Source organism: Larimichthys crocea, chromosome VI (assembly GCF_000972845.2).
Source record: "Larimichthys crocea isolate SSNF chromosome VI, L_crocea_2.0, whole genome shotgun sequence".
Classification (NCBI taxonomy): Eukaryota; Metazoa; Chordata; class Actinopteri; family Sciaenidae; genus Larimichthys; species Larimichthys crocea.
Window position 1 is genome coordinate 7,327,216 of NC_040016.1, and position 22,254 is coordinate 7,349,469.

At 39.1% G+C, this 22,254-nt stretch overlaps 2 protein-coding genes across 2 annotated transcripts; one reads left to right on the top strand and one right to left on the bottom strand.

Moving 5' to 3' along the window:
- Positions 1-6,799: 6,799 nt before the first annotated feature.
- nudt3b (nudix (nucleoside diphosphate linked moiety X)-type motif 3b) lies at positions 6,800-15,400 on the top strand. The gene is made up of 5 exons (XM_010742568.3): positions 6,800-7,194; positions 8,427-8,537; positions 10,704-10,748; positions 10,857-10,941; positions 11,241-15,400. The coding sequence occupies exons 1-5, from the start codon at positions 7,096-7,098 to the stop codon at positions 11,435-11,437; spliced, it is 537 nt and encodes a 178-aa protein (XP_010740870.1). The 5' UTR covers positions 6,800-7,095; the 3' UTR covers positions 11,438-15,400.
- A 1,102-nt stretch (positions 15,401-16,502) lies between these two features.
- On the bottom strand, positions 16,503-20,234 carry rps10 (ribosomal protein S10). Its single transcript, XM_019272649.2, has 6 exons — positions 20,104-20,234; positions 19,527-19,676; positions 18,423-18,597; positions 17,070-17,147; positions 16,872-16,927; positions 16,503-16,587 (listed from the first exon to the last, which is right to left on the bottom strand). The coding sequence occupies exons 2-6, from the start codon at positions 19,674-19,676 to the stop codon at positions 16,546-16,548; spliced, it is 501 nt and encodes a 166-aa protein (XP_019128194.1). The 5' UTR covers positions 20,104-20,234; the 3' UTR covers positions 16,503-16,545.
- Between the last annotated feature and the right edge of the window lie 2,020 nt (positions 20,235-22,254).

The window sequence follows — 22,254 nt, forward strand, 5'->3', positions numbered from 1 at the left end:
TAGCTGTGGAGAATAGATACAAAAAGTTATTTCTACCTAGAGACCCATTCATGCTTTGCCTCCTGCTGCAGTACACCGGGAGACGGCCTTGTTGAACGTGTCTGCTCTGAGGATAACATGTTACGCTGCTGAGCCCTCCCCGTCCCTCTGTGCAAGGCAAACTCCAGAGATTACTTGTTTCAATTAGCTATGGGGCGGAGAGAATTTAAGCCATGTTAATTCCAGTCACTAGTGGAAATCCCAGTGAAAAGGACTAGCCACTGAGGCATAATCACCTGCCCCCAGACGTCTCTCATTTCATGGATACATTAGGGGATTATTCAAAATGTAAATTTAGAGGTCACAAGATTTTCAGTCATTGATGGGATTCATTAAAGGCCAGAGCTCCTGCAGATTTGTCTGATTTAAAGTGATCCTATGCTTTTGATAGCTCTGATCTGTTTTTGGTTGTTTTATCCACTCTCTGATTCCCTTAAAAAAGAGGCATTTTTCCTCTTTTTTCTTTACTGCAAAAGAGAATTTGGACTAAAATATGTTGCCTCACTCAATAAATGTTTAATTAAACCAACAGAGCAAGAGCTGCTTTAGAAATGTCCAACTAAAGAATAACAAGATGACAAGTAGAAGAAGAAAGAGGAGGAGGAGGAGGAGACGTGGAAGTCCCTCAGTATGAAATAAACCATAATCTAATAGTTGCAACAAAATGATGTTTGTGTTTCGCATCTTTTCATCAGCATCATCTAATATGGAACTCTGAGGGTATACAGACTATCCGCTGACATTTGATTATATAAAATTGAGCTTCTGACTGTCTAACACCCACAAGTTGGAAAACATAAAAATGAGTCAGTTTGTCACTGTCTGTTTGAAGCAATATTTTACAAAAACGATGAAACAGGCTAGCCAGGGCAGACAGATAAACTACGAGTGTGTGAGTGATATATTTCTTTGAGATGCTGGCTGACTGCCAGTTGTCACAGGTGTGACCTTTGAACTCTAAAAGCTTCATATATATATAAAGAGTTCAAAGGTTACTCTCCATTATAGATACAATTAGCACTGTCTCTTATGTGTGTATTACACACACAAGAGACAGGTTATGTGTCTCTTGGCCCCTTTGGTTTATGGTTTATGGCTCCTTGCTGTGATGTTTCTTTAGAGAACAAGCAGCCTGATTTCATTTTTTTCATCAAATTTAGCCTCATTCAAAGGCCATATCGTCGATTAGCCAGTCAACTGAAAATAAATCGGCAACTATTTTGAAAATCTGTTTGTTATTATTTTTCAGCCAAAAATGGTGGGGAAAAAATGATAGTTTCAGGTTCTCAAATGTGAAAATGCTGATTTATGCGTACATTGCAGTAAAATTAATAATTTTTCTGTTAGTTGACTCATTCTAGGATATTATTATGGGCAACTTTTACTGTTTTGTGTTTGGCATACTATTTGACAACAAAAAATATCATTAAATGAATGATATTGAGCATCAATGACACAATACTATAAGCTTGTTATTCATGACATATATCAGGTCCTGACTGTGCGCAGTTAGGACAGTTAGGATGCTTCTAGTGGGATGCCAAAATCACAGAAAGGACAGTACAGTATATGGAGGTTGAATGTACCTTTGATCTAAAAATATCAGATGTCTGTGGGTGTTGAGTGGACACATACTCATTCCACTAAAATCTCATGTGTGCCTTTTCAATTTCTAGTCATTGTTGTGGAATATTTCGCCACAGAATTTTTAAAATGACCCTGAAATAAATGCAGGAAAAAGTTAATTTACTAATTGACAGTTGTTTTATTGTGATAGACATGTGTGCAGTTACAAGCCTGTTCTGGTGTGGTCCATTAGGCACACATATTGCAGGAATATAAAAATTTAAGGTCTTCTGTGTCGAAACAGTTACATCAATCTATTGTATATCAATGTAAATGTCAAACTGTGTTTCATATTTCTCTCATTTTTGTCTTTGCTTGTGGACTGTTGAATAAATAGGTTGTGGTGAATTGTTGAATATCATTAAATGTATAGGTTTGGGCCGATTGTAACTGGCATGACAGCAGCCCCTGGTGGTTATGACATTTAACATCCTTAATGGTTTACTGTGTGAGACAAAATATGTTAATATTAATAGAGGTATAGAAGCCAGCCATGTACATGTCACTGTACTTTGATTCAACTTTTGTTAAATATAACATAGAGTTTGAATTAAATAATGATGAATTTTACTTATTCAGTCTTGAAGTGCAGCATTTCATAAAAACAGACTTTTTGCAGTAGTCTATGTAAGAGAGGGCAATGTCACTTTAAGCCTAGAAAATCACAAACATCGTAAATTGCTTCTCTTATGTGTGAAGCCAGCACAATCTATTCTGGCCTTGGGCAGAACAACACAATCTCCTGCTTATTTAGTCATTAACTTGCATATTTACCTGGAGAAAAAAAGACACTCGAAAGGTTAATGTTGCCAATATCTCTGTAGACTTCGATTGAACAAACCTCGGCTGCTGCATAGCCTTTGGTTGTGTGTCATACATCTTCACAGGGATTGCCATGTTAAGAGATAGGCTGCTAAAGCCAGATTTCGCTGCTCATTTGCTGTTGCCACTGTGAAGCTCTGCTTGTGACTTGACTTGGCTGCTCTAGAACTAACCTTATTGCCTGGGTGCATATCACCGAATCCACCCACTCTCTCATATCAGGCAAGTAACCTCAGACCCTGAATTCACTCAATAAAACCAACCCTTTAAGGGAAAGGAAGAGCAACAAAGGAGGGATCCCTCTTCCAAAACAGGCATGATGTATATATATATATATATATATATATACACACTACACCAATGTAGATGGAGGATAGACTAAAATAAATAGGGGAGTTCCTTATGACCAAATAGTTGCTACACTGCTGGTGGTTTTATAAACAATTCATAAGCATTTTACAATTGAGCTGCACTCTTTTCTCAGTAAATCATGCTGTGTGTGCTGTACTGAAAGAAGTGAGCGCCCTCTTTTGGACATGAAAAGGACTGTAGCTCTGCTCCTGTGTGCTTAATGGTTCACCAGAGACTTGCAAAGAGAATGGGTTGCCGTAGCAACTGCAGATAGTAAAAGTGCAACCTCTTGAGTATGACCCTATACAGATATGTTTAATTGTGTAACGCCTGTTCTCGTTCCCCGTGCAAGAAGAGAAAGGCAGAACGCACAAGATGAAACCCAAGAGAGGATTTTTTTTTTCTTGCTTTGTTTAAATCTGTGACCTTACATGACATTTTATGACATTTATTTGGAAAACATAAACACATAGATATATACATAGAAATACATTTAATACACAATATTTTTGATGAGGTTGATTCTTGGGTTGGATTAAAGGTGTCTTGATTTAAACCAAAACTTGCCAGACCTAAAAAAAAAAGATTTTTAATAGAATATGTATGCATTTATATAGTGAGTTATTGAAGCACATGTTTATTCATTATCAAACAGATTGCAGTTTGTAGTCTATTTTTTCACTGTCTCCCAGTGGGTGAGTGAGTCTTTGATGAATGTGTAGAATTATAGTAAGTGAAACCGATTTCCGATGTTGACTTCTGCATCAAAAAATACTTTTTATTGGGGTTTTTTCATTATGTTTCTTACTATAGTTTAATTATGTTTATATGTAAATGCTGCATACTACTCACATCTGGCCTAGGGCAATACTTCCTCCTAATTACATTTTCTTTCCTGCAATGTATAATGGTTTTCCTGTAATGCACTAGAACAAGCGGCGGTGGACACAATGTCACGGACAGACTTTATCGGGGATCAAACTGTACAGCTCTTTTCAGTTTAAAAAAAAACACATGTACATGTATTCATGTCTTCTAGAATTTTAATAAACACCAAGACAAATTCCTTGTTTGTGAAACCTACATGACAATAAACCTGTTTCTGATTCTAGTTCTGATTTAAAACCGCAATGCCTTTTTACATACAGCGTCATGTGCTGAGGGGAACATATATCAGCTACACCTGATAATATAACCCAGAAGTCTAATCCAACAACACGAGTACATGAATGATACTATATGTGTTTGTGTTAACCTCCTGTATTTCCATATTTAGCATGTAAAGTGTGTAACTGACAAATGAGTAGTGAATAGTAAAGATGAAATAAAAGATACCTGTCTAATTCTACAAAAATACATTTGTCATGTTATACAATATTTGTCCATACTTGCAACATTTGAAAAGATAATTTCTCTGTCTTTGACACTAAACAGGTTTTGGATGGGGAAGGCAGCGATTTACTTTAATGAAGAGCCATCTGACATGCTAAGAGAAAAGTAAGATCCACTTTAAATGTCAGCATCTGTTGAAGAAAACCTTGAGAGGAAATGAAGAAGTGAAGAAATTTTATTGATCCAGTGGGAAATTAGATTGTTGCAGCAGCAAAAACAATGTGACGTCAACAGAAAGACAAACACATCTGTGAAAGAAGCAATAAAATGACACAAAGTAACATGGGCAATAAAGCAGTACAGAAGTACAACAGCCTGAACAATTATGACTTCATATATATAAAAAAAAACCATTATGTTGATGATTTGTATCAGATGTAAATTGGACTGTATTTCGCTGAAACAATTATTTTTTATGTGAAATAGTGTTGTGCTGACGAGCACAACAGTTGCATTATCTCCACTAAATCTCCGATGATACTTTGAGGCATAAATCAGTTTGATTGACACTAAAGAGTTCTGATCCACATCAGTTGATCTGCTCTGTCATTACTGGAGGCAGTGAGTCAGTGTGCAGAGTGTTGAAAGACACTATCTAGTGCCCTAGAGAACAAGTTATTGGATACACTGAGATAAAGAGCTTTGAACTCAAGTCATTTGTTTTTGTCAGTGATTGTTTGTTTATCCTTTTTTTTAAAGCACCAAAAAAAAAACAATGTATAAATACATATATAGATATGTATATGTGTTTGTGAGTGTTTATTGCTTTGCATACAGGCTCCAGACTTCCCTTCACAGTTATTTTTACTACTAAAGTTACATGCTGTTAGTCAGTGTATATTTTTGTAGATGGCGAGTGAGTAGATCATTTATTCAAAATGAGTTTGTACAAGCACATACAGCACATTGAGCTACTTTGACCCCATCCATCTATATTATTTCTTTAATTTAATAATATATATATACACTGTAGCCATATAAGATATCTGACTAAACTGGAAAAGCCATTCACCATACCATGTACCATGCCCTATTTCAATCTTGGGAGAAATGATCTGTGGAACGTGCAGGTATACACATTTGAAAGTGTTAGTAGTCATTACTGATATATACATAAATACACACATGATAGCTGTGAGGACAATGCGGATAAGATGGAATTGGACAACAGCGCAAAAAAAGTGAGGAAAAAGGAAAAAAAGATTTTCTTGGAAAAAGGACAAAGATTTGAGTGAAACAGAGAAGGATCATGTTGTAAGCACATGAAGATCAGTGCATGCACGATTACCTCCCCTGCTGATGCATGACTGCGGCGATCATCTCATTTGTTCAGAGAATCCATGTCATAAATGTTAATCTGCCATTAAAACTGCCTTGTGTTTTAATATTCATCTGAGAAATTAATTAGCAGATAAATGTTTATTTCAAATTAGCCTATTAATTATGCATTCACATCATGAATCATGGAACTTGGCTGCCTTCGACCCACATCAGCCACTTTGAATGACAAAATGTATCAATATCAGTATTGGTGATTTTGACCCTGGCATGACTATTAATCAGTTATTTGACTGAAATAAGATTTACCACCACTTTAACACCGCCATGATCAAATGTAACACTGTTTCACTGTTATGATTTCACTATTTATATGCAGAACCATATTTACATCTCACTTAAATTATATTACACTGTGAAATTTCATTTTTCCTGTATTAATTATATTTACTGTTTTCTATTTCAAGTATATATTTTATAAATTAATTTCTTATTTATGAGTATTTTTTATACACCCTTTGTACTGAGAGCTGCTAGATTGCAAGATAATTGCTTAATTGGCAACAATTTTTGTGATTAAATAACTTTGTAAGTCATGCAAGAGCTGCAACTAACAATAATGTTCCATGTCAATTAATAACCGGGTTATTTTGTCTTTAAATCTGTAAACTGTTCTGTCTGTACGATGTCAGAAGATAGTGACATTTTTCAGTGTGGCATATTTAAATTGCTTGTTTTATCTGACCAACATTTCAAAATACAGATATTCAGTTTATCATATATGACAAAGAGAAGCATCAAATTGGGAAATTTCAGAAAGCAAGTGGCTTTTTTGGTTGGAAAATAACTCAAATTATTAATTGATTATCCGAAAGTTGCTATTTAATCTTCCATAGACTAATTAAATTATTAATTGTTTCAACGTGTGAGTTGTTACAAGACAAACCTACCATTTTAGTTCACAATAAAAAGCTATTTCACATTATTTTTAACGATCAAATTGATGGGGGTGAGTTTCACCATGACTGCATGATCATATGTGATAATTAAACTTGAACCTGGATCAGATTTGAGGCTCATGCTTGGCGCTGTCCATCACCTGCGGTGCTGAAACTGATGCCTCAAACCAGCATTTAACCCATTTTATAAGTTTGACAGCCTGTTACGTGGATAACGTTATGTTTTATATTTTCAAAGTATGGCGGTATAAATTTAATTACATCAAACAAGTGGCCGTCTCGAGCTAGTTGGAGCCAAAAGTGCCAGTTTCCCTTCACCGGCTCACTCCAGTCAGAGCGTGGTGTTGCGTTTTTCCCGTAGCCGTTGCCCCAATTCGTCAACGCCCGTTAGGTAATTTTCTTACGTTACCCGAGCCGTTAAAGGTTAAATTACGTAGTGGGCGTAGCGGCTCCTTGTAATGGCGACCGTGCCGTAGATGTGCCTAGGTTTGTGAAAATGAAGCGAAGAAGAAGTTATTTCTTTTAAGTGAAACACCGAGGTTCCCCGGAGGAGGACTTTGCGTCTACAACCGTCACCTTTACAAGTGGTAAACTTAGCTGTACTTTTGAACTTTTTGTGCCCTTTGAAATGATGAAGCTCAAGTCAAACCAAACCCGGACGTACGACGGGGATGGGTACAAGAAGCGGGCCGCCTGTCTGTGCTTCAGGAGCGAGGCTGAGGAGGAGGTGAGTCCGGGGATGTAGCTGTCTGGCAGGGCCGCGCTAACATTAGTAGCGGTTAGCTGCTCCCAGTCTCATCTCTGTCTCTGTGTGTCGGTACATTTATCGGTTTGAAACGATGACTCACTCCTTTCTTAAACCATCACATTGTGCCCTAAAGTTGTGCATTAAACGTCGGTTTTCAGCTGGTACTTACCCAGGTGTTATGTAAGCCTCTTTAGCTGAGCGTGTAGCAACCCGGAGGAGCCAGTCCGTTAGCTGCATGCTAATGCTAACTAGCCGTGCTGCCGCTGTGGGCAGCCGGCTCTCGGCCAACAACGACCACAGCCCCCCTATGGTACAGGCTGCGGTGAGCGGGGATTTTTATCACGATGAGATGTGGCAGAGTATAAATCACCGTTAACTTTTAAAAGCGGCAGGCTAATATGTTTATTTACTCACGTTACACGCGTCATTTGAAGCGTCCGTGCAACTGGTATTGCTAACTAAACATTGGACTGGCTAAGTTCGTAGCAGCAGACAACACTGGTAGAGATACTGTGTTTTGTTTTGTTTTTTTGCGTTGTTTACGTGAAATTAAACTCGTGATACTAACATTTGGACGATTTATTCGACTGTTTTGGCTGTGTACACATTTCACCACGTAGTTAACGTAATGTGCCAGTCGCTGCCTCCGTGCGCCCTCCCACATAAAACCACTCAGAGTCAGCCTGCAAAGGGTTACTCGAGATCAGAGGCGATTGGGGAAGCTTATGTCCAAGTCAACATCACGCACAAAGATGTCTTTTGTAGTGGAAACATTTAGTTTTGTTTTAAGCAGGATTGTGACTAAACTATTTCCTCATTCTGGTTAAAAGTAAAAAAAAAAAAAGGGGGGGTCAGATTGTGAGCAACATCACAGGAAACACATCTGTGTGACCTGCACGTAAGATAGAAACTCAGCCAAGCGTCAGGATTTCACTATGAACTAACCATGCCTGTGTGCAGTGTCAGTGACTCATGCCTTCTTAAGTAAACAAGTGCCTGAACTGCTTTGAATCATACAGCGAGTTAACTTCTTTCACATGATGTCCAGCTGTCGCTTTCTAGTTAAAAGGTAGCTGTCACATGTTTAACACAGATCACTGAATGTCTTGCTCAAGCAGCAACACTTGTGTAATGTGAAAACACACCAGTGTACACCGAGCTGAGACTGTAGTGCCTTAACCAGTCTTGTTTTGTACTGGACGCTTTTTCAGGTGCTGCTGGTGAGCAGTAGTCGACATCCCGACAAGTGGATAGTTCCTGGAGGGGGAATGGAGCCCGAGGAGGAGCCCAGTGTTGCCGCAGCTCGTGAAGTGTGTGAAGAGGTAAACTGTTTTTTAATATTTATTCTAATGAATTTATGCCTGATTTATACCTGTGTAGACTGCCGCGGCAAACTTCTCTTGACCTTTTGTATCCAAAACGTAGATGCCTTTCTAGACTTAGTGCATAGCCAGGAATATTCTTCTGAGAATGGATTTCCATTAGCGGCGTGGCACATAATATGTATTGTGTTTCATTCCTATTAAATCATGTCTGTATTTAACACTGGGCCTAATACCTTGCTCTCAAAAACCCATTCTGTCAATGCAGTCATCCTGTTTGCATAGACAGACAGAGGGAGAGCCTAGCAACATGTAAGCTGTATCATAGCGTCATGTTACAAAGCAGTGTTTAGGTGTCAAAGGAGGACACACTGAGATTGAACACTGACAAACTAGAGGTTACACTGCAGCACTATCCAATCCCACAAATACGGTAACTGAGGGGAAACAATCAGCTTTCGTTCTTTGTATGTTTCAGACAGGTCTATTTTTGTAGTGGCAGCCTTGTCTGAGGCATTTTTTTAAGTTCCTATGTGTTGAAGATGATGGGTAGCAATAATTAGTAAACAGTTCTGAAGCCTATTGGAAATCGGTATACAGGCCACGTCTGTCCCTTCATTTCCGGTATCCCTCTTGTATACACGCTGTTCACCGTTTGGGCATCAGAAAGGCGACAGGGCACTGAAGACACTGAATCTTAACCGGCTGTCAGCTCTTGGCGGGTCACCCACCGTATAGAGCCTATTCTCTGTGTGTGCGATTCATCCCGCTGATGGATGCCGAATTCATCCTTTATCCTGGCTCCTGCTGCTCGGTAGCTTTTGCGGTTGCAGGACGCTGTGGCTTGCCAACACATTTCCACAGGGTCAAAAATAATGTCGCATCACTACCGAGGTCTGTTAAAAGTCCTAAAAGAAACTCTGTGGTGACTTTGAGTAGAACTCAATGCATCACCATGTTCGCTTCCTAAACCTCTTATTGAACGGTGGTGTAACAGGGCACATCTTAATCCTGGCAAGCTTATTCCGATGACCGTATGAGCAGTGAGTGATTGCGTATGTTTATTGGTTTGGAGGCCTGCCAGGGATAATGGTGAAGAGACCGCACTCAGGAGCAGGCCAAAGGTTACAGATGGTTCCTTTGTCTATCAAAGTGTTCAGCAAAAACTTTGCTTAATGCTCGTTGTCGTATGTCCTGACCCGAAAAAACACAGCGCACTGTTACGTAAGTTATAATGCAGTCTTCGTGCTGTACATCATCTTCCAAAAATGATGCCCAGTAGTCTACAGTTACACGAATGCTTGAGCTGCGAGACATTTTCCATCTCATAAAAACATACAAGTTGACTTTTGGCCTATTACTTAATCCCTGGCATGTCTTTGGGGTTTCTAGTGGTGGTGCTGTGTTCTTTTACATATGATCTTGCTGAAGGCCTGAGGAGTCCAGCACCGAATCCACAGTACAGTGCGTGCAGTCAACATTTTATTTATAGACTGAAACCTGAAGAAGAAGCTGCAAAGGTGTCAGCAAGTGGTCTGGCTCTGCATCTAAGCTTGACCTACTATTGGGAGTTTAATTGTACCTCGGGGATTATTTTTTGTTATCACAAGGATACGTTTAAAAGCAACCAGTAGCGGGAAACATTCAAGTTATCGTCTGTCTAGGAAAGGTTGAGGCTTAGCCTAGGTTTTGGGATCATGGGAAGAGTAACGTCAACCTATGGCAAAGTGGTTATTCTTTTTGCTTCTGACCTTTTGTACATGATCTTTTCGATTGCTCAAAACATCTTGTAGAGAAACCCTCAGTATGTGACAGTAAGTGATAGCTACATGTTTACACAGGCCTAATATAATTTAACCACAATTGCACCTGTAATTTGAATTAAAATAGGTCATGAAAGTTCAAAAACCTGATTTCCAACCAACTCTTTGTGATTATAAACGAATAAAAACAATCTCGTGATGTAATTTAATCAACACAAACTAAGAGTCAGCCACAGGGGTTAAAAAAAGAATTGGAGTTTCTTTTCAGTTTATTAGATTGCATTAAATTGTACAGGTGTTATGTTTTGACCTCCTGAAAACTAAGGCCTTAGTTTTCAGTTATAACTGTAATTTATGGTGTGTATTTGCTCACTATTTTAATAATTTTCCTTTATTTTTACAGGCCGGTGTGAAGGGGACTCTAGGTCGCTTAGTTGGAGTATTTGAGGTAAGGTTTGTTTGCTGTTGACTTTTTTTTTTTAAGTCTTAAATGTCAACATACTGTGTAGCTTGTTTGTGAATCAATCCAATATTTTTTCCCCCTGACCCTCTACAGAACCAAGAGAGGAAACACAGAACCTACGTCTATGTTCTTATTGTAACAGAGGTCCTGGAGGACTGGGAGGACTCGGTCAACATTGGTAAAGTACTGCATTTGTTTACTTGTTAAAGTGGGGATCATACGGACAAAGTTCTCAGGCAGTCACATGCTGTCTGTAGCTTTAGTTTTCTTTCCCAGGCCTTTCCCTGAACATTACAGTTCAGGGATTTTCTTGTGAGCGGAGATAAAAACACCAGCTTTGTTTATGCCCTTGTGATTTTCACTGCCATGTGCAGTACTGATAATTAAAACCTATTTTCATAATATATATATTTTATTCTAATGCTGTCACTCACGCGTCTTAACCTGCTCCACAATGGTGTCTTGTTCTGTCAACAGGGAGAAAAAGGGAATGGTTTAAAATAGACGATGCCATACAAGTGTTGCAGTGTCACAAGCCTGTGCAGGCCACCTACTTCGAGGCTCTCCAGGAGAGTTGCCTGACCAGTAATGGAACACCTTTGGTGGCCACGATAGGTGGGGACCTCTCCCCTACCTACAGCATCAATCAGAGCTCCGTCTCGGGTATCAGATAACTAAAACCATAACTCTGACACCCCCAGGAGCTTTCGCCACCACTTGCGCTCTTACTTGTGTCATGTCATTTCTCTTCTCTTCTCTTCTCTTCTCTTCTCTTCTCTTCTCTTCTCTTCTCTTTTTCTTTTATGTCTCAATAACATGGTTTGCCTTGCCAACTCCTTTGTGCCAGAACTGTGGCACAGACTTGATGACAAGTGTTGGGTGAATAGTCTGAAACACTTTGTAAATGTAAATGTAATTTTTGACCCTTTCTTTTTTCTTTTTTTTTTCTTTTTACTGACAACTGCATGAAACGTCCCCTCGCTCCCCCTCCTTCTCTTTCCTTAACGCGCCCTTAGCGTGGTGTTTATTGAATGCAAGAACTACTTTTTACTGTTGTAATGTAAAACTGTATACTTAGTGCTTAAGCTGAAGGCTTTTGGTGGTCTTTTTAAACGTTTCCTCCATTTTTTTTTTTTCTTTCCCCCTTTCTTTTTATTTTCCTGTGAATGAATGTGCCCATTAGTGTACTCCTCCCTCCCCTGTTTTACGGATAGGAAATGTTGTCTGTACCTGAATGAACAGAGTTGTGGGAAGTGACTTGTCTTGCATGAGCACCGTTTTGTTGTGTCTCACTCGCTCGAGTGACTTGATGCTGACTGTGCAACAGACTTGTGGTAAGGTCTTTTGGATTCTCTTCATTTTGTTCCTTATCGTGGTTATTGATGTCTCTTTTTAATAAGAAGGATACGGCCCCTCACTAGTCTTTGAATTTCAAGTGTCAAGTGTGTTTCTCTCTCATTTGGGAAGCTAGCCAAGCACTACAAGTTTCACTCAAACGGAGCATATATACTGTAAAGAGAGTAAGAATGTCATCATACAATGTAAAGTGAACCACCTTTCTCCTCAGTGTCTTTACCTCCTTTTAATCCCCTTTTTTTTGTTCTTTTTTTTTAATGCTTTCTTGTGACTGACTACAAAGTCTTCCTCCACATACTGGGAGGGTAGAAGTAGTAGAACACAAAATCATGGACTTGTAATTTCAAAATTCAACACATATCACTTAAGTTATTAAAACCCATTTCCATATTTTACTCCTCACATTCAGTTTGGTTAAAAGCAATTGTTTACATTGTGTTCGTAACATAGCACAGGTGACTTTAGTGGGCACTTTTCATTATGGTCATGATTTATTTTCTTTCTTTTTCTTTTTTTTTTAAACTACCCTTCCTTTAGTATTTAATCTGCATCCCCAAAAACACTCAAAACACCTGCTTGACATTGAAAGTAATGGAATCTTTAATGCTGTCTTTGGCAAGATGCAGAACAAACAAGCCTTGTACAGTTTGAGACCTCGTTTTTAATATGTAAAATGCTTTTGGATACTAGATTTTTTTTTTTTTTTTCTCTTGTTTCGTTTCGTTTGTTTCTCTCTAACGTCTGGCAAAAGTCTCTTTAGCCGAGCTGCGTCACTTTGGCCTCGATGTGGGATGAGGCAGCAGGCTCAATACTGTGAAACTGGAGGCGCTGTAGATAGCATGTTAGAGGTTTTTATTGTAAATTGTTTATTTCTGTATAGATCAAAGGTGAGAGTACAAATGACAAAAAAACCCACCTCTTACACATCTGTGAGTTGTACATGTCATTTCAACTGAGGCTGGAAGTACTGATTGAACCCATGGAGTTAGCTCTGGAGCTGTTTGGAAATTTTCTCGAGATAGCATGCAGTACATCCGAGGCTAAAGAACAAGGAGAGCGGCTGTGGTCTTTAGGTGAGAGTGAAGAGCCTATTTATAATTGAATATTCTCCAAATCCTTACATTTCATTTTAGACCAAAACAAATTTGTAACCGTGAGGGATTTGGTTTTTTCCCCCTCATCTTTGACCAAGCTATAAAATTAACTGCAGCCAGAGTTTCCAAACCACTACTTGGTTTAGAAGTAAAGCCCAGTTGTGTATTTTCCCATAAATGGTTTCTTCTATTGGTTCTCTCGCAAAAAAATGAAACAATACTGTTGTTTTCTGTCTATACTTAAATGTAAAACGACATATTTTGGGGCCACTTAGGAGCAGAAACAAACTGTAAACACAGCAGTGACATTATCACCTGTATATGGAGCATCATTAGCCTTCATTTGACATTGTCTTTGTGCATCTATCTGTTGAATGCAAGTCAAATATTAACCCTTCTTTTTGCTCCATTTTGGCCTCCACCAGTTCCTGAGGGAAATGGCTACTGTAGCTACTCCACTATGTTCATCAGCTAGTTGCTAACTTTGTCTGGTAGCTGCAAGATGCTAAACAGATCTGTCAAGCTGAGGGAAACGGTTCATCTGTTTGTCACTGCACAACACTTGAATACACAAGTGGTAATGTGAACCACTGTTGGTATAAAATTAAAGAATTTAGGGAGCTCTGGCTTTTTGAAAAAGTAACTCAAAGTTCAAGTAACTCAAAGTTTACTGTCCAGTACTGTAGCAGATGCATATTTAACTGAGTAAGGACAGAAAACAACAGTATCATCATTCAGCTGTCCAGAAACCGATGGATGAAGATAACCTCAATGGGAAATTTAGGGAGTTGTGAACTAGTGGGTCAAAAGCTAACCTAGAAAGGGGCAGAAAAATACCTTGACAGCAGTGGTTTGTTAAGCAGTGACGGTTTCCTTTTATTAATTCGTCTTTTATCCCATTAATTGTTCGAGGAGGGCACGAACATGCCAGCAAATCAAGCTTCCTAATATCGGCCTCTTTATAATCCCCAAATGAGATTGCTTTTTTTTTTTTTTTCTCTGAACAGGATATGTGCACAGAGTCTAAAGTCTCCTTCACAACAGTTTGAGACTTTAGACTGGTTTCATTGCTGCATATCAGAAAAGGTGTGTTGGCCAAAGTCTTGCTTTATGATGCCCTACCTGGCACTTCATAAGAGATTTTTAGTCTTCACTGAAATGTGCAATTGGATGTTAAGGGGATGAACCTGTATATGGCTAAAAATCTATCTCGGAGAGTAATCGGCAATGATTTCATTCGCTCTTGATGGTTTGATCTGGTGACAGGTACTGTCAAAATGAATGTGAGGAGGATTTCCACAAGTAACAGCCAGTGACTTAATTATTAATGACCACTTGTTCTTTATCCATATTTTTTTTTTCTGTTTGTTCTTTAATCGGTTGTGTTATTGACAAATTAATGTCATGTGTATATAGCTAACACAGCACCCACAGCCAGAGAATGCACTTTGGCTTTGGTCAGTAAGGATTAGTGTCTTTTTTTTTTATAACTCCCTTCAAGCAGGCATTCAGGCAGTTCCTGTCATGGGTAAAGTGATGCAGGCTGGAGTTCAGGAGGGAATCTATGAAGTAAATGTCTCCCTATAAGCTCGTCGGTGTTGTGACGGAGCAAACTCATCTACCCTTTTCTCCCCTGGAGATTTCTGCGATCTTAATTGGCTCGTCGGGATATATCACATTGAAGTCCCTGAATTTTGGAAGGAAAAACAAAACAAGGATGAATTATCAAGAGAACAATTCCGAGCTTCACGTGAAGTCACTTCCTTTAATTTACCAAAGGTCATGGTTTAAATATGTATTGCCCCATCTTGTGGCCAAAGCAAAAAGTGTAAAAGCTCATCACTTTGCAGCTAAGGATTGTAACATTCAGTCTCCCTTAGCGTGATGACCATTTTCATAACTGACTGACTTTAATTATTATAAAATGATAATAAATAGATTTTTTTTCTAAGAAGAAGCTGTTAAATAACCCCAAAACTTTGCAATTGAATAACAAACGAAACGTACGTGCACTTCTAGCCGTTGACCTCAGCCTTGAAGTTAATCGTGTTCTCCAAGGTGTATGTGTCACTGGAACTTTCTTTTCCTCTCTTTTGTCATTTGGGACTGTGGAATAAAACCAGTGCGAGAAGACTGAAGATTGTAATATAAATGTGCCAACAAATAAACACCAGTATTTCACATTCAGGCCAGTGTCAATGTTTGTGTTCACGTCAGCAAATGGTATATATTATGTTTGGATGCAATTAATCAAAACAACTATATACTAATTGATACATTAATCAAGCTGCAATGTCAGAGTGGCAGTGCTAATAAACACAAAAAGAAAGCCAAATGCCTTCATAAAAATGTGACTCTTATTTAAATTATGGAAATATTTATTCCTGTCTCACTGCCGTATAGAATATTTAGTGTTTTTAAGCTGAGAAAAACCTCAAACTTTATCCCAAGTCCACGCTACTCGCAATTCTAAGGGGTGTTGACGATACAGAAATGTTACAGTATACTGTGCTCATTGGAAACCTTTGAGTGTGCTGTTGATGCACTCTGTTCAACAACGAAACGCACAGAAGAAATGGAGGAGCTGCTCACAGCTGGAAGAAATTCTGTGAAGCAGCTTGAAATACAAGTCGGAAAACAAAGAAGTATTTCATTTTTGACATCTCTTTGTGGAGTTTAATTGGCAGTGGAACTCTAAAGTTGTGGTTTGACTCTTACTTGGTCATTTCGTGCAAGTATAAAAACACTAAAGAGAAACAGAAGTTTGGTGGTGCTGTGCTGGAAGTTACATGAGATCACCATATCTGTTAATAAAAAGTGATTATGTTGTCCTAACAAGTGTAATAAAGCCATGCGTGTACGATCTTCAGTCTAAGCTTATTAGATCCACCTTACTCCTAACCACATCAGTCTTGAGCAAAACTTGGAGCTAAATAAGTCAGACCTTTTTCAAAGAAGACATTTTGACATGTCACAAATTATGGATGTTTCAGGTACTGTGCATGCTGGCTCATTCAAAGTGACTCATTAGATCCTGTATCCAGCCTAACTGCAGGATAAATGCTTGTAACCACATGTACTTCTCCTCCCTTCACCACCTCAACAATAAAAGAATGACTTTGACGTCTCACTGACTGATTAGTCATTTACATCTGGTCACAGTCACCATGACTTCTGCCCTCTCTGAAATCTTAACCTGCCGACTGTGATGAGTGTTGGAAACAAATTGTCCCCCTTCGAGTTCATCCTCAGACACTCCCCATAAATACAGACCAAACTGAGATGGACAAGTATTTTGGATTTCTTTATTGTACAGAAAGAGCGTGAGAAATTTACTGAGGCTGCTGTCCTCTGCCGCGTCCGAATCCACCTCTCTGCAACAGGAGAAATATTCGGTTAATACATCAGTCAACCCAAGTTTAACACAACAAAATTTCAAAACGGCACTATGCAATCCAAATCCAGCTTCCAGGCATTCCTTACTGAACCCATTATAAAACCACAACAACCGTTTCATGGAGGACTGTTGTGTAATTGCCGTAGAAAGAATTCCAAAACAGAAATTCAAGACCAAAAATACAAATAAAAAGATACATAGAGGGAATTCAGAGAAAAATGATTTAACAGCTTTAACATGAAAAATGGCAACAGTACTTACAAACTGGAACTCTGTGGCAGCTCCCGCACCGGCCTCTGCTTTCTTGTCAGCACCAGCTGATGGACAAAGTATGAATTAACAAGTCGGCAAGCAACTCACCAGTAACAAAATAAAACACACCAGATAAATCCTTTTCACGGCACAAGGACATACAACACAGCTGACGAGGCTGACTCGTATTGTTGGAGGTAGACTTACGGGGTGCAGCAGATCGCCTGTATGTATCTCTGTCAGCCTCCCCACGGTTAAGGCGGGCCGGCCTCTCTCCTTCCATTCCTGCAGAAATAAACAGGGAAAAGTTCAGCTCAGGATCAAGATGAATCTGGAGTTATTCTGTTGTTTAAATCAGAACACACATCTAAAATATTCAGCTTTAATAACGAGGGGTAAATACACATGATATGGTATAAAACATTGTCCTCAGAAATTGATGACCAACTCGTGAGAATGTGCTGTCACATTTTTCTCCTGCACGATGTGTCAATGGTGGATATATTAGCCGTACTAGCTGTTAAGAAAATGAAATAACTGTTTCAATAATGGGATTTCAGTCGATGATGTGACGCATGACTGCAGACAGGATGCCACCCTCCCTCTCCTCCGCTCTGTGTGGCGGACTGTTGCTTTGCCCGAGGGCGGAGCTGAACTCCGCACAGAGCAGCCAGCAGGACAGAGGCCACAGCAAGAGAAGCAAACAGACTTTAGGTCCACGCGTGGTGAGTTTTAGACTGACATGGAGCTTGTTAGGCCAACAGATAATTGTTATGAACAAGCTACAAAAGATTGTTGATTGGACCACAATCACACCACACAGCTTCTGTACCAGCAGCGAGCACCTTCACATGAGCTGAAGGATTAGCTGAGATCACAGCGTGGTGAACATGAAGTCCAGAAGCTTTAGGTAAGCAGTAAGCTGTGATATGGTCTAACGTGAATTAGCCCACACAACAAAAATCAAACTTTACAATAAATTATATTTTATATTCTGGGAACAAACACTGCTCTCTACATATCTGTTTGCTGTTGGTGTGTATGAAAACATTTGTGATCTGTTGGAACATGTTGGCGTCTGTGCGTCTCATCCAAAGCGCCATTTTCTCTGGGTCCACTTCAGTTTGATATTAAAATTATATGAATCGTCTGTTCTGAATAAGATGTCAGATCAAATATAAGATTCAACAACTTTAAAAACTGTCCCCAGAGGAACAGTCTGATTTGATTTAATCTCCTTTATCATTTAATGTCACACGATGGACAAGATAAAACGTGGGATTTTTAATAAGTAAAAAACTATTATGTACCAGCCCTTAGAGATCTGACTGGTGGCTTTCCATTGCTTTAATAAAATAATTCAGCTCCAGTCATCTCAGCTAATACCATCAGTGGTGGTGAACGCTGAACGACGGCTCTGTGACGCTGATCTGGAATGCTTCCACTCAGCAGCTTTACATCAACCACTGATGACGCGTGCTCCATGAAAACAATACGTCTGTATTCCAGTGGCACTTTGTAATAAAACAAGCTACATTCAGATGAGATCAGTGAGCTTACCCTTGGGCCTGGGCCTTGCGGTCTCAGGGCGGGTCTGGCGGCGCAGGGTGGCGGGCACGATCTCAGGGGGAAGGTGGAGGAAGTCTCTCAGGTACTGGATACCTTCATTGGTGAGGTACCAATAGAAGTGGCGCCAGGCAAATTGCTCCTTGACATACCCACAGGACTTCAGGGACTGGAGGAAGAAAAGAATTCACACACACATGATCATGATGTAGTTTCCACTCTGCCACAACTGCAAGCATGCGTTACACCAAGTGACATGTTGAAGGCAGTTTTTCTGCCAGGACCCTGACCTGTCCCACCCTCCATCAGCATGTAGATCTGTCTTTTGTGAGTTTTACCAATGTACCCGCACTGAGAACAGCAACATGAGGTTAAAATATAACATTTACACAACAGAGTGGGCTCCAGACTGCCCTTAAATGGTCGCATTTTGCCCCTAAAATTTGAGACAGTGCGAGTAAATTTTTCATCTATTCGCACATGTGCGACCAGTAAATTTGCCAATTAAAAAAAAATTTCATTATAACCGAATTTCCTGGGTGCGTTTAACTGGATAAACAGACAGGCGTTGAGGTAACGTGTTCAGCGCCCTACGGCAACTCTGGAGGGACACCATACTTCACATACAGGAAAACATGGCTAAGAAAAAACAGTATGTTACATTATTAAATATTTTTTTTGTTGCTGACTTCTGCTCCAGTCTGAAACATAATGTAAATTAAAAACATTGTATTTATCAGTAATACAGCGCAAATGAGAGGAAATGTGAATATTTACAAGTCGATATAAAGTGTGCGCTCCTAAATTCTCTGCTTGCACCCCTAAAATTTTAAAGTTGGGGGCCACTGTGCTCCTAGTAAAAAAGGTTATTTTGGAGCCCTGTCTGTATTTAACACTTCTTTTTATTATGACAAATTTCTTTTCCTATTGGGTTTTCCTGTCTGTTACATTTTTAGAGTGTCGTCTGACAGTTTCTACACGTTTATTCTCCCTCACATCACCAAATACTGACTCTCTATATATTTCACTTCTACACAGACACTAACTTGCAGCAGGGATGTGCACACAGCTCAGCTTCAGGTTCAGGCTCCGTCTCACCTGCATCGCTTTCATCACATGAAGGTTGGGCACATTCTTGTCAGCAAGCTCGGGATGCTTGGCCAAGTGGACATCTTTCTTGGCCACCATGACTCCCTCCTTGAAGAGGAGCTCGTAGATAGCAATGCGGTTCTTCTTGGGCATCAGCATCTGTGATGAAGCGACATGTTCAGTCACACACACGTTACAGACAGCTTCAACCTGGACAGCATGCTAACTGCCTCCTGATAGGACTCAAAGCGGCAGAAACTCCACAGACCGACATCACAATAAATAATTATACACAAGCTGTTTGAAGCATTCACATCAGCGGACACACTTCGACACATTTGTGACTTTCACGGTGTCGGAGTTGTCCCGCGTTAACAGGAAAAATGGCAGCCGGCCGTGGACATCAGAGCCGGGTTCACTTCCCCACTTTAAAGCCTCGCAGCCGCAGTTTTAAAGTGTTTGACGGTGAAATACGTTCACGGATTGTGTTGTGACATTAATACAAATCGAATAATAAACATTACGGTTTAATGCAACATGAGATGGTGAAGATATATTTAGATTACGACGCTGGATCTGTCTTTACCTTTCCACTTGATAGGGGACCGGAGCCGGAAGGAACGACCTGACGTTGATCAGGAAGGTTTATCCCCGCGGCCCGTGCCCGCTGCACGCGTGCCGCCCCCTGCCGGTGTGGAGGGGAGACAGCATGTCCACGTGCACTGCTGTGTGGACACGAAACAAACAGAGGACATGTGAGGACAGAGACCCTCACATGTAATCATCATTATTATTATTTAAATGTGTCACTTAAAAGAAAAGTGTCTGGCCTATAATAACTTTCATATTTACTTTTTTTTCACCTTATTAACTTATTTATAAACTGGGTAATTGGCCTATATGTGTTTATGACTGATAAAATCTTCATGCATAATGAAATCATTTATTTAAAAAAATAGTTTTTGTCAAAAGTAGCTTATTATTGCATATTAATTCATTTTTGTTATATTTTTTAATTCTCACAAATTATTTTGGTGAAAAATGTTAATTATTATTTTTATTATTGTTATTACTATTATTATTATTACTTTTATTCAAAATTGGTGGACCCCCTGCAGTACCTCTGCAGATGACCTAGGGGTCACGGACCCCTGGTTGATAGATACTTTATTGATCTCAAGGGAAATCCAAGCATCCAGTAGCAGCATGAGACACAGTAAACATAGGATAAATCTGAATTTATACAAGTTAAATATGTGCAAAGAAGTTAAATATGTGTTAAGGATTTAAAGGTTAACTGTGTACAATAGACTGCATTTATTTGGCTATACATAAAATAACAATTTAAATTTGTTATTATTATGATTATTGTGTTTTTAATATTTAAAATATAATGTCTCTGCTCATGTGAATTTAAGCAAAGTATATATAAGGGTCATGGGGGCTGGAGTCAAACCCAGCTGATTTAGGATGAGAGGCAGGGGGTACACCCTGGACAAGTCACCAGTTCATCACAGGACTGACACATAGAGACAAATAACCATTCATGCTCACATTCACAGCTACGGGCAATTTAGAGTCATGGGTCTAATTACACATTTACAAAATCTTTGAAGGTAATCTGGAAGTAGTATTGTTTAGTATAAATTACTACACATTTGACAGTTTACTTTACAGATTAAGATTTAAAATATAAAACATAAAAGCAGTTAATTAGATAATTCTGTATCAAAGCAATTAAAATCAACCTTCACTGTCTACAGCAGTAAAATACTGCTCACTCATTAATGTCACAGAATCACTGAAGCAAACTTATAGTTGTAATTGTTGTTTTTTCCCCAGCATGTCACCTCTGTATATATCTGTGGGAAAGTTGACTTTATTAAATGTATAGTTGTAGGACTAAATGACAGTGCCTTCACATGCATTTCTTCTTACTTCCAAAAGCTAAAATCTATCCAGTATTTGTCTCATTCTCTTCACAATTCTAAGCAAATAAAAAGTTATGGTAGACAAACTTAGACCACTGTGAAAAGATTGTTTTAGAAAAAATCCACTTAATATAATCTCAAAACCCTGAACCTAAACAATTTCATCAATTAATTGGTATAAAGTTTTGTATTTGTTACATTTGTGACATTAAATATGAAATATCACAAACCACATTTCAGAGTCTAAGTTCAGTTCTTAATAAAATGTTTGGTTATTTATTGGAAAAATGCAGTAAAGCGTAGTTAAAGTGACAGGATGTAGTGATTTAATAGCACTCATGGTAAATATGGACACGCATGCTTTTGTGCAGTAAGTCAGTTGCTGCCAGTTAATTACTGCAAATTTCACAGTAAGTTTCTTAAAGAGCAGCCTGCAGAATTACACTGAATGTGTCTTCAGGTGATCACGTATGATGGAGGCCACAGTCACAGTCAGTTACAATATGATGATGACAAAACAGTGAAACATGCTCATCACAATTTCCCTGGATGATATCTCAAAATTGTGATAACACAAGCAACACAACCAGAGAATATTTTCTTTTCTTTCTTTTATTTTGTTAAGGACTAATTGATGTAAACAACAATAAGAGGGGGAGCTGAGGTGGAGACTGTGGACAAACTGCTGGACATTATTGACAATGCCAGGCACCCCCCTGCACACCGTCATCAGCAACCCGAGGAGCCTGTTTAGTGTAGGACAAACAGACTCAAGAACTCCTCATGCCACCAGGGTCTACAACTCC